A 12,682-nucleotide genomic window follows, 5' to 3' on the forward strand; every position below is an offset into this window, starting at 1 on the left:
CCCCACACCCCCCTGCTTTGACATCTGGCTCACAGAGTTCTCTCTATATATGGAGAAATTTCGTAATGAGATTTCAGGGAAAGCAGAAAAATGCAAACAGATATGGCAGCCTTTCCTTGACTATATAACAGTACTGAAGGGACCTGCATGACACCAGTGTTAATTTTGGCAGCAAATTCTGATTTAGTCTTAGTTTTAGTCTTTTGAATATCACACCATTTAGTCTTAGTCCTATTCTAGTCATCTAAAATATTTTAGTCTTAGTCTAGTCTAGTCTACTAAATATAAGCAGATTTTAGTTTGACTAAATCTACAGCGGACTTCGTCGACTAAGTGTTTTTCTTCATTGAATGGTATTAAGGTTTGAATATGCAATACAGACACAGATTTAATGGTTGTAATACAAAACATGTATTCTATTTCATTAGTAATAATCTCACATAAAATCAGTGTACCTGACTGGATAGGGGGGAGGGGGGGGGCTTTAAGAGCCTGTGCCCGGGGGTCCATTATCTCATGATCTGTCTATGAACCAACTGGATTCCACAATCTTTTTTCTTTTTGCGGGGAGCATGCACAAGCATTATTTATAAAATAAAATAAAATAAAGAAAATATTTTAAAAAAGTGGGGGGCCCCACACTAGGTCTTGAAACGGGCCCCGAGATCGTTAAGGCCGCCCCTGGGCAGCAGCAGCAGCACGCAGTTGAGGTGCTGATACATTTGAGCAACTGCGCCTTCCTTTAAGCAACACTGCTGCCGCTGTGTGTGTTCGGACTTCTTTTGCATCAAAGCCTTTTAGATAATACAATTAGAGGTTTTAATTGAACGCTGTCCATGCGTCGGAGTTGATTGTAACTTAAAAACAGAAACTAACAGACGGAGGCGGCAGTTTCACATGGCTCTGTGTATTCAAACTCGAGACAGAGCCTACTACAAACAGATCGCGGAACTTAGCCGTTCCCCTAGACATCGTTAACGGGCAGGATATCCCTGACTATAATTTTTGTCCATCATACCGCAGAGTTTTTCAGCACAGCGGCTCACTCCACCCGCTCACACCTGCGCGGTCTCCCGTCGATTTTTACCGACACAGGGTTGAATTCGCTGCTTTGCACTGATTGGATTTCTTCCCAACTTGTCCCACAAAAAGAGTAGTTCTGATTGGATCTCTTCTCCATTCGTCCCGCCCTAACAGTTTCTTCTAGTTCCTATTCGTAGACTATAGTGTCAGTTAAATTAGTCTCAGTCTTCGTCATCACATCTGCCTTTTTATTTAGTTTTTATTTAGTTTACGTCCGTGAAAAAGGTTCGTAGACGAATATTTTTCGTCATAGTCTTAGTCTACGAAATTAACACTGCATGACACCTTGTTTACCTTGTTGTTTTTATTTTCTGCTTAACATTTACCTATAGTTTAATTGGAAGTCCTTAGAAACCTGTAAAGTAGAGTTGTTTTTTTATTTTGTCTTTGTTTTTTTTGTTGACTTTTTCAGTTGTGTGTGTAATGTGTGTGTGTTCTTTAAAAAAAAATCCCAAAATAAAGTCTTTAAAATAATAAAAATTAAAGTATAGAAATGGTTGTTGCCAAGAGTGGAAATCACAATTTGCTTAATGTTTGTATGCAAAATACTAACATGCAGCAAAGAAGTAAAATTATCTAATTAGGAAATTAGCCCCAATTGTGGTGCAAACATTTAGAACATGCTTATATTGCAATATTACAATATGGAGCCATAAGCACAATGAGGTCCACCCCAAACAGCTTGATTTTTGCAGTATGTCACAATATGTTATATTTGACGTGCAACTAGGAATTCTAATTGAGTAATATAGATATTCAATCTATGTTTGAGAAAAAATTGTAATACTACATTTTATTAAAATAAGAATGTTTAATCTGTATCATGAACCTAAACATTCAATCAAAATGTTTATTTGTTAAATATAAAGTTACTGTGTGTTTAGAAGAAACCCAATGTAAGAGGAAAGGAAGCAGCAATAGAAGGAGTTCACACCATCATTTTACGCCTCGCCCTCACAAGTACACGGCCTATACAGTCATATGAAAAAGTTTGGGACCTCCTTCTAATTTTTGGGATTTTTGTTCATCCTTAGCTGGGATTTCAAAGAAGCAAATTCCTTTTCATATATGACATACCTTAGGGAAACAGAAGCAATTCAGCAGTGTCATTTTGTTTATTGGAATAATAGAAAATATGCAATAGGCATCCTAACAAAATTTGACTGGTGCATAAATTTGGGCACCCCAAAAGAAAAATGACATCAGTACTTAGTTGAGCCTCCTTTTGCAAAAATAACAGCCTCTAGACGCCTTCGGTAGCCTGTGATGAGTGTCTGGATCCTGGATGGAGGTATTTTGAACATTCTTACATACTAAAGCGATCCAGTTCAGTTAAATGTGATGGCTGCCGAGCATGGAAAGCCCGCTTCAAATCATCCCATAGATTTTCGATGATATTCAAGTCATTGGACTGCGACGGCCATATCAGAACATTGTACTTTTCCCTCTGCAGGAATTTGAACTGTGTTAAGGGTCATTGTCTTGTTGGAATATCCAACCCCTGGGCAACTTCAACTTTGTGACTGATGCTTGAACATTATCCTGAATAATTTGTTGAAACTGGGTTGAATTCATCCGACTATCGACTTTACCCAGGGCCCCAATCCCTGAAGTGGCCACAGCATGATGAAACCTCCACCAAATTTGACAGTAGGTAGCAGGTGTTTTTCTTGGAATGCAGTTTTCTTCTTTCGCCATGCAAAGCGCTTTTTATAAAGACCAAATAACTTAATGTTTGTCATCAGTCCAAAGCATTTTCTTCCAATATGAATCTGGCTTGTCTAAATGAGCTTTTGCATACTCCATGCAACTGTATCTGTGGCGTGGGCGCAGAAAGGGCTTCCTTCTCATCGCCCGGCCATACAGATGTTTTGGTGCAAATTGCACTGATTTGTTGAACCATGTACAGATACACAATCTGCAGCCAGATGTTCTTGTAGGTCTTTGGAGGTGATCTGTGGGTTGTGTGCAACCATTCTCACAATCTTCCACCTATGCGCTACTGTTCTTTTCTTGGTCTGCCATGCCTGGGTTTAACTGCCTGTGCCTGTGTCCTTCCATTTCCTGACAACGTTCCCTACAGTCGAAATTGACAATTGAAACCTTTGGGAAAGCTTCTTGTAGCCTTCCCCTAAACCATGACAATGAATAATCTTTGTTTTTCAGATCTTTTGGGAGCTGCTTTGATGATCCCATTCTGTCTCACTTCAGCAGAGAGTCAAAGAGAAGTGCAACTTGCATTTAGGCACCTAAAATACCTTTTCTCATGATTAAACAGACATTTCTATGAGGTTCAATGCTTAACAACATAATCCAACCAATGTTGTGTTTAAAGTAATCAGTTTTACATGCTGTTACAGGCATTAAAATCAACAAAACCACAAGGGTTCCTATATTTTTGCACAGCCAGTTTTTCACATTTTATTTTATTTCATACAACCAAATACTGCTTTTCAAAAAATCTTTGTTTGGAAAACATCCCAGTACTTAGCTGTTCCTGGTAAATTAAAGGCATACCACTTTTATCTTTTTTTTTGTGAAAGCAGAGTCAATTATAATGCCGGCTGAGAGGGGTTCCCAAACTTTTTCATATGACTGTATGTGTGATCACAGAGGGCTGTTTTGGTAACGGTTAGAAATGTGTAGCCGTTCTAATTTGTTGCACCGCTGAACATAGGTTGTCATGGAATATGTAACATCCATCTGGGTACGGCAACTGACAGAGGCAGCTTTGAGTGCCGGTTCCTGGTTGGTTCACAGGCTACAACCGAAGATGGTGCCCTTGACCTGACTATCAGATTTGAATTTCTGATCTTGAAATTCAGATAGAGGAAAAGAGACCTCTTACATGGAACAAAATGTCCTTGACAAAGTGCATGCTCTAGCAGAAATGTAAAATCAAACACAATACGCTGTAAGAGAGCACAAACAGATAATGTAAAGGGCAACATAACCGAACTCTGTGTGTGTGTGTGTGTGTGTGTGTGTGTGTGTGTGTGTGTGTGTGTGTGTGTGTGTGTGTGTGTGTGTGAGAGAGAGAGAGAGAGACATTAAGGTATTCGGTTTAGTATTAAAGATAGCAACAGTTTGGGCTGATCTAATATCTTGAAGAAATGTATTCCAGGCTATGGCAGCATCATATTTGAAAGCAGCTTCCCGATACACTTAAGCCTGTTGACTGGTGCTGGTCTGCAGCCCTGTGAGTTGGGTCTAATTATGCCAGCTATAATAATAATAATAATAATAATAATAATAATAATAATAATAATAATAATAATAATAATAATAATAATAATAATAATAATAATAATAATAATAATAATAATAATAAATAACAACTTTATTCAGGACACAATGGATGGTCCATAGTACAGTAATATAAGAAGAATTAGAAGAATAATGTGATAAGATCGTAGATAGATAATGAGTAAGGGGTAATTGACTACAATTTCCATGTAACTTGCCTGCACTGCCCACATTTCAGGTGATGACATGAGTCATGCATAAAATAATAACTTCCTCCTTACTCCGTCCATCTTTTTTTGACTTTTTACTCTTGTGTATCGCCCACAAACTGTATGTCGCTCAACTTCCAAAATTCAAATGTGTTTCTCTTCCTTTATTTTGGGTTTCCTTTTCTCACACTAATACCACAATGATCATGTATTGGTTAAAATATGTTTCATTGTTGCAATACACTGACTAGATTTGGTTATAGTCCCTTGTTTCTCAACCGTAACAATAGGTAAATGTACACCACTCAAGTGCATGACCACAGAAAATAATATTAGGCCTCTATCGTACATATTGTGATCAAAAGAATGACCATTTGAAATGATAGCTAATTATTTAACACAATTAAGCTCATTGGTTCAAACATTTGACAAAACTGGGCAAATTGCCCTGAAACGTTTGTCAATGGACAATGGACATTTATGAGTATGCATTTCAGTTTCATCTAAACCATTATATTACGTTGGAAATTTTAAATTCATGAAATCAGACAGAAACCTGTGATGTCTTTGTCGATGCTTTATTGGTATATTCTTAGTAACAAGAAAGAAGCAGAATAAATTGTGGATTATGCAACACCATTTATTTCAAACAGACATTTGGATTACATAGGTACATTCTGGAAATATTGTATTAGTCTTGCAAAAGAAATTGAAAATTGTTTAGATCAGAGTAACAATCCAAAAGATGCTATTTGCTACATGCAGGATTATAGTAAAATCTCGGCCTTGTTCTCTCATCAGCCCATCTCACAGCTGACCTCATCCTGACTGATTGATCCAAGAAGGACACCATTTCTGGTGTAGAAGACCTCAGCTAAGGATGGAATCATGGGGGAGGGTATGTACTCTTGGCATTGGTCACCACCCAGGCTTGGAGCGCACTCTACTTTGTACGAAAAGAACAAGGTACCGTGATTTAAAATGCAGCTGTCTCTCACCAGCCCTCTACGCAGATCAATTGAACACTCACCAAGCAGATCATCAAAGAAAATATCATCATCATAAACCTCAAACGTAAGTTTGGTTCCCATGCTGATGGAGATGGCTCCAAATACAAAATGCTCATTCCAATGAGGGTTGTCATTATTTCCTATGATGGCAGTGCGCTTTCTCTGGTCACCGTATGTCACCTTCACTGAACCATCTGTCTCAGTCAACACATCACCATACAGACCCTCTCCATAGAGACTAAAGACCTCTAATGTAGCTAGACCTTTCCCAGCAGGACAGCAGTTTGACTTGATATTCTGATTGCTGTTACACTCACAAGCACAAGGATCCCTTTTGCTGGATCTGTGCCCAATCTTACAGGTTTCTGAGCATTTTCTCAACACTGCATTGTTCTTGATGTACGTCTCCACCTCTTTCTTCAGTCCGGCCCTGGCAGGGTGATTACTTGGCAGTATGGTGTGCAGAGGCTTTATGTTGTATTGGACCACATCAGGTATGCTTGTCAGTGAGTTAAGCCAGTTGCTATAGATAGAGGGGTCTGACTGCCCTTCAAAGAGGAGATCAGCGCCGTTGATGTGTCCTCCAATGACCTCTGTGTTGCGTTCATTAAACTTGCTGCTGAAACTTTGATGAGAGCCTAACTTCTTCTTCTTTTCCTGACAGTGTTGTTTCATGGCCTTGATGCTGGCAGTGGTGGCAAAGCCAGCAGAGGCCTCCACTGACAAACAGTCACTGACTTCTGTTGCTGACAGGCCGTTCATGGTTGCCTCGCAGGTCTTAATGGAAGTGATTGCCTTCATTTCCCCTCCCAGAGACACTTGTGTGATGTAATGTGTACCATATGTGTCGATCAAACTGTGATATAATGGTTTGGTAGTACATGAATACGGAGGAAGGGTCTTTGCAGCTGATTCAAATTCAGCACTCAGTGGAGGTGTTGTTGTCATTCTGTAGCTGTGAAGCACATGAAGAATATAAATTAGCTACAGTCTATCTCAGTTTATTCACTTGTCACTCTTTTTGTTGTGTGTTTCAAGCAAAACATGTGATCTACGTTACCTAGCCAAAAACACTGCAAAGCGAAGCATTACTCAGCGAATTTACCAAATAATTAGCAATGACGCAAAGATGAAATATCAGTCCACATACTCACCGGTAGAAGCTACAGTGGACAGCATGACGAAAGAAGGCGTATCGGTCCTGTTTTGACTTTTGCATGGCGAAGATGGAATCTTTGGAGTGGGAACCTCCAAAGCCAACAGTGACAGAAGGGTCGTCAGGAATTTCCAGGCCAATCTTCCAGTCATTGGAGACAGACGATGTGGAATCATAGACAAGAGTTTCAACAGAGTCATAAACTATGTTGGAGACCTTCAAACTGCATTTGGGGAGGATCCTCCATTCCACCACGGCAGCTGGGACCTTCTGGCTCACTTTATTCATGTAGTCGTTTCTGTACAGCCTGCAAGTACCGTTGCCGAGCTTCCATGTTTCAGTGTCGACGACATAGGCACCTTTCCGCTCCATTGTGACGATGTTGAAGCCTTCTCCACCCAGATTGTAACCAGGGACAAAGTGAGCCTTTTCACACTCCTGAGGTGAACCTATGAAGCTCACTCTGGATGACAGACACAGTGGACTCCATGTCCAACACAGGAGCATGAGATGCCACAGCCTTGCCATCTGTATGAAAGGGTTTAACAAGCAGAAAAGGTAAAATGACATGGATAAAGAGTCAGCTAAACAATGCACATTTCAAACTCATCATTTTAATTGGCACTAAGGTAATGAATACCTGATTTGATGAGATTGACTTCTAAAGTCAAACTAATAATTTCAGAGACATCAGTGGTCTTACCGTGGCTGTTGACATCAAGCAATGTCCACTCGCTTACAAAATCGGACCTTATAGTGTTGACTTGGGGGTGGAGTCTTGCTTGCCTCTGTGTTTCTCACACATGTTATTGTGTATGAATGTGTTTTACTTTGTACGTTAGCTGGCCTGCCCACACAATTGGCTGGGCCCCTGAAAACCTTTTTTTTGAGTTTGTAGACTCAGGAAAATTACAGAGTAACTAGCCTGTCCTGTTTATAAGAATGTAGAAGAACTACAATAGGTACCCAACCTGTTTTTTCATGGGGTCCAAATACTTTTCACAACCACACCCAGACACAAGTAGCAGGTAGGCCTAGATGTGTTTTCCATGAGCAGGAAAGACTCAAGAAATATAATCCAGACAAAACTGTTTAATATCAAAACCCAATCTTGTCACCATTTGGCACACAAAGGGTTTATAGGATGGATTATGTTTGAAACAGTTACACTCCGACGTGCTCAATCTGAAACATTTTGAACATTTCTGCTTTTCTACTGCTTTTTAAATGGCCTTAAGCGGAGCCGCAGCTCTGTTTAAACACCCAACTTTGAATAGATATTGAATAGTTTGTGGCGAGGCTATGAAAGCTGTTTGTGTTGCTTTAGCTATCGGCACTAGCAACGCACGTGGACATTTTCTTTCTCATTTCCTGTAAGCGTTGGATCTCATGACGTTTTTCAAGTTAATTCAAAGAGTTCTTCATACTTGAGGATTGGTATCTGGGCTGGGCCCCTGAAGACCTCCAGTCAATGCCCCCCCCCACCCCCCCTTACCCATGCTTTACTCGTATCAATGCGTGTGAGTGCGCTCATCCCTCAATAAACACATACATGTAATTGTAGAGAGAATAACTATCTTATCAACCAGGGATTTGCAGGGACAGTTGGGGGAGCAAGGGCTTATTATTTTACAATAGTAGCACGTACATTTCTGACTTAGCCCAGCATACCAATTTATTTTGAATACCCACTCACACAATTGTTTAACAGATCAGCAGATCTCTACAAAATAATCAGTTCACACAGAGACATTGCTCTTCTTTAGTATCCACTAAAGCAATCTAAAAGTTTTTTCACAATTTGCACATTTTCTATGCTACTAGTTTCTGGTATAAGATACATTTACACTAATTGACTGCACCAACTATTGCACTCTTTTGTATTTCTGCACATGACAATAAATCATTTGAAATCTTTTGGTGGTATTGTTGAAATAAATAACGCTTAAAAATTAACATCAACAACAAATTCTTCACACAAAAAAGAAAAAAAAGGCGGTTCTCTACATGAATAACCAAACCAACCTACCCTTCAAAACTATAAAGTTGGCCTATATTTGGTTGCAACATTTAGGCTTAGTTCATTCTGCTCTCATCACTACAAAATTACTGAAAACATTACTGAAATCATTACAAAAAAGTTCTTAATCTTTGAACACAAATCTGTTCCTTCAGTTATTTCCAACTTCTTTGTGCCTTGTATCTTTCTTTGCATTAAGAACTTTTTAAGGTCTATTTTAATTTTTTATTTTTAGAAACAATACAGAAAGCAGGATCTTGGTGGTTACAATGATTAAAACAGGATGATGCTGCTCGTCAGCTTCATTGTGGTAGGACCCGGCTGGTTGGTCGATTGGCCAGGTTTCTGAAAAACTGGTCAGACCTGGCTGGCCGTGTCAACCTGAAGACTTATGTCAAAGCCTTCACAAAAATGTACTTTATGGGAAGAGATAATCTAAACCTATTTGTAGACTCAGGACAATGACAGAGTAACTAGCCTGTCCTGTTTATAAGAATGTAGAAGAACTGCAAAAGGTACCCAACCTGTTTTTTCATGGGGTCCAAATACTTTTCACAACCACACCCAGACACAAGTAGCTTTTCTACTGCTTTTTAAATGGCCTTAAGCGGAGCCGCGGCTCTGTGTAAACACCCAACTTTGAGTAGATATTGACATAAATATCTAAAAATCTAAAAATAAAGGTTATCTAGGTAGGTTCTTGGCTTCCAAAGACCATGGGCCCCTCAAGTGGCTGGGCCCTAGAAAGCTTTCACACTTTCTACCCCTTATGGGCGGCCCTGTCTGCACATACTGTAGATGTGAGCTGATTTTGTGTAGAGATTATGCCCTGATACTGCCATGAAAGGAAGCATTTCTGATATTGTTTCAAGGTGAAGTTCCCAATTCTCAGAAACTTGCAAAATATGTCCACCAATGGATTTTAAGGATTCAGTTTAGCATTTGAGAAGTCATCTTATTCTGAGAATCACATCAGAATGGCAAGCCTTCTCTGCAGACATCGTCTATCAGCTTTGCATAGATTGCAGCAACTTAATTGACACCAGAGTTTTATAAACGATCTCCAGCAGGTATCATCTGCTGATGACATCTCTTCATCATAGTATTTTGGATCTCCTTGCAGCTAATGGGGAGTTACAACAAGTGCATCAGGCAGAATCAGGCAATTAAGGACTCTTTCAATGCAAATCCCATCCAAACATCTTCCCTGTCATAATGTGCACAACGGCTGCATAGAAAATCATTATCACTTCCTCTTCCCAGCATCAACCATAACATGCCCAATGGACCCCAACAACTAATATCAGTGTGGAAGCCACCATGTCACTAACCTCTGGCTCAGCTGCTTTCATAAGAAAATGCCTTCCACCAGTGGTTGATCAAATTTGATGATTGGGGTGGAATTGTGGCAGTGGGCATGTTCACATATGAACTTACATGCGGAGTAGATGCATGTAGGGTCACTACGTCTCATATCAACCAATGGGGTAAACACAAAGGATGTTTTTGCCATGCTGTGCAAATTGCATCATACTAGACCATGCTAGCCTTTGTGAGACAAACAGGATGGCAGTTTTCCATATGAGTTCCAGGTCTGCTGTCGGGTCATATGGTTCTGATCTCTCTCTCTAACTAATAAAGGCAAAAATTACCCAAAAATAACTTGACATTGTTATCTTGAAAACGTTTAATACATTTATGGCAAGAAAATTAAATCAAATGAATATTATGACTTCATAGTTAATCATTTATTTGCACATGCATTGTACCATATCTCTTGTTAAACAAAGTTGTCGGTTGATATGGACAGTAATGAACGATTTGTGTGGATATCAGAAAATAATGTAGGGGAGAACGGGGTAATCTGAGCCACTTTTTACATTTGCTCCCCTCTAAGGGAGCTAAAATGATTTATCACTCTACACATTTCCCATTAATTCAGGATGTGTCCTAGAAATGGGCATTAGCAGAATTTTTTCAAGACAAAGGGCAGTGAAAATATGATTGTTTTAAAAAAAGTTGTCATGTGGCTCACTTTACCCCAGCTGTGGGGTAAACTGATCCACTTACTTTTACCACTCTGAAACTAACATAACAACACATGTTGTAACAGTAAGAATCCTGAAAGCTAGCCACACATTCCAGAACTAATGTTGGACTAGTAAAAGAATGATGGGGTTTGGTCAATTAAGCAAAGCAAATCTTCTAAACACTTGAAAGTAACTCTGAACAAAATCAAATACAACATATTATAATTCAAAAGGTTTTAATAAGATTCAAATGAAAGATAGAACCAGTTAGATTAGAACACAGTCTGGGGGTCAGAACACAGGACCCTTAGAGCCAGCTAGTGTCTGGGGGTCAAAGCATAGGAAAATCAGAACCAGCGAGAACAGCCTGGGAGTCAGAACACAGAAGAAGACCCAACTGGACTATAACATCAGCCTGTCATACTCTACAACTAGGCCTACTCTACATTCCAGCCCTGAAAGTTACAGGGAAAGATGAGAAGGTGCTCTTTCCGTGTGGTTGCCCCAGGTCGTCTTCCTGGTGTATTTCCTTGGCATGATGGCTTTTCTACAATGTGTATGACATTAAAATAAAACATATGTTATGTAATATTACGTTAAAATGTGTTTAAGACTAAACTTAACTTGTGCCTCATGGTGGGGGAAAGTGAGACAGTGGCTCACTTTCCCCCACAGCATTTGGCTCACTTTCCCCCACCACCACAATTTGAGAAAAAAGTACCTCTCTTAGCATTTCAGGCTAATCTTCAGTTATCAGCATCACATGGTTTCATATGTTGGTAGTTCATCAACACGTATGATAGAAGTTTTTCTACGTGAATACATTCGCTTTGGCACAACAGTTGATTAAGTTGACAGCATGAAAATGTACTTTTACATGCAAAATACCTATTTTGGTGAAAAAAACATGCTTACCATAGCACCATGAGGTCCTCTCTTTCAGGGCCATGGGGAAATGAGAGGGTCTTGAAAACATATATCTCACATGACCACAAATGTTTTCCGTTGCCTAGATACAGGGGGTGGCTCACATTACCCGATGCCTCAGATTCCCCCGTTCTCCCCTATGTATAAATAAAAAAAAATCAACATTGGATTCACCCTTAACTATTGACCTCAACTGTGTCTGATGTTGTGTGGTATCATAGTAATCCCTGACCATGAAAACATAGGGTTAGACATCACTAGTTATGTGGTATTATGTTTGGTTCAGGAGTTATGATGAAAAATGCATAATTAGGCTTTGGCGGAAAGTAAAATGGTCTCCATGGCAACCATGATTCAATTTTGCAATGGCTTAATATCTGAAAATGTTCAGAGCCCCAAACTGTATAAGTGTACCAAGTTTCAAGCTTTTCTGAAAAGGTTAACAATTTTGCACATATCCCCTTTACCATAAAACAGTACTTTAGGAAGCTGAGAATTGACATAAAGGTATGGTTAAGAAACCCCTTAGAAAATAACTTTCCACCACTTGGATTCCTTAAGACTTTTAGTATGTTATTAATTTACATATTCATGAGTCAAAAACAGTTGGAATGGTTTCTGTTGCAATTTTTGGGAGGTCCACCCATATTTTCTCACAAAATGCCTGTACTATAGTGACTATTTACATGTACGGATATATATATATATAAACTTGTGTTGTTTTCATATTTATACTTAAATTAATTGCATTTATATTATTTTTCTGTTGTTGTACTTTTAAATGTTTGAACTGTACTCCATCATACCAACAATGTTGGCTCTGCTACCTTAGCACAATCACCAACATTAATCATTTCCCACATTTATATTAGTTAAATGAGTTGTCTGACACATTTCGGCAAATTAGCACGGACACTGTGGTCAAGCTCTACTTGAATGAGGAAGCTTTGTTTTGCTGCAGCTGTTTTTCTACACAAAATATATATATAAATAACCAAATT

At 39.2% G+C, this 12,682-nt stretch overlaps 1 protein-coding gene across 1 annotated transcript; it reads right to left on the reverse strand.

The window, feature by feature from the left end:
* Positions 1-5,335: 5,335 nt before the first annotated feature.
* On the reverse strand, positions 5,336-7,232 carry LOC307251511 (perforin-1-like; the record flags this gene model as incomplete). Its single annotated transcript, XM_080028879.1, has 2 exons — positions 5,336-6,503; positions 6,703-7,232. The coding sequence occupies 2 exons, from the start codon at positions 7,230-7,232 to the stop codon at positions 5,336-5,338; spliced, it is 1,698 nt and encodes a 565-aa protein (XP_079885005.1).
* Between the last annotated feature and the right edge of the window lie 5,450 nt (positions 7,233-12,682).

The sequence above is a fragment of the Ammodytes marinus genome (genome assembly GCF_949987685.1).
Source record: "Ammodytes marinus genome assembly, chromosome: 6".
In the NCBI taxonomy this organism is placed as follows: domain Eukaryota; kingdom Metazoa; phylum Chordata; class Actinopteri; order Uranoscopiformes; family Ammodytidae; genus Ammodytes; species Ammodytes marinus.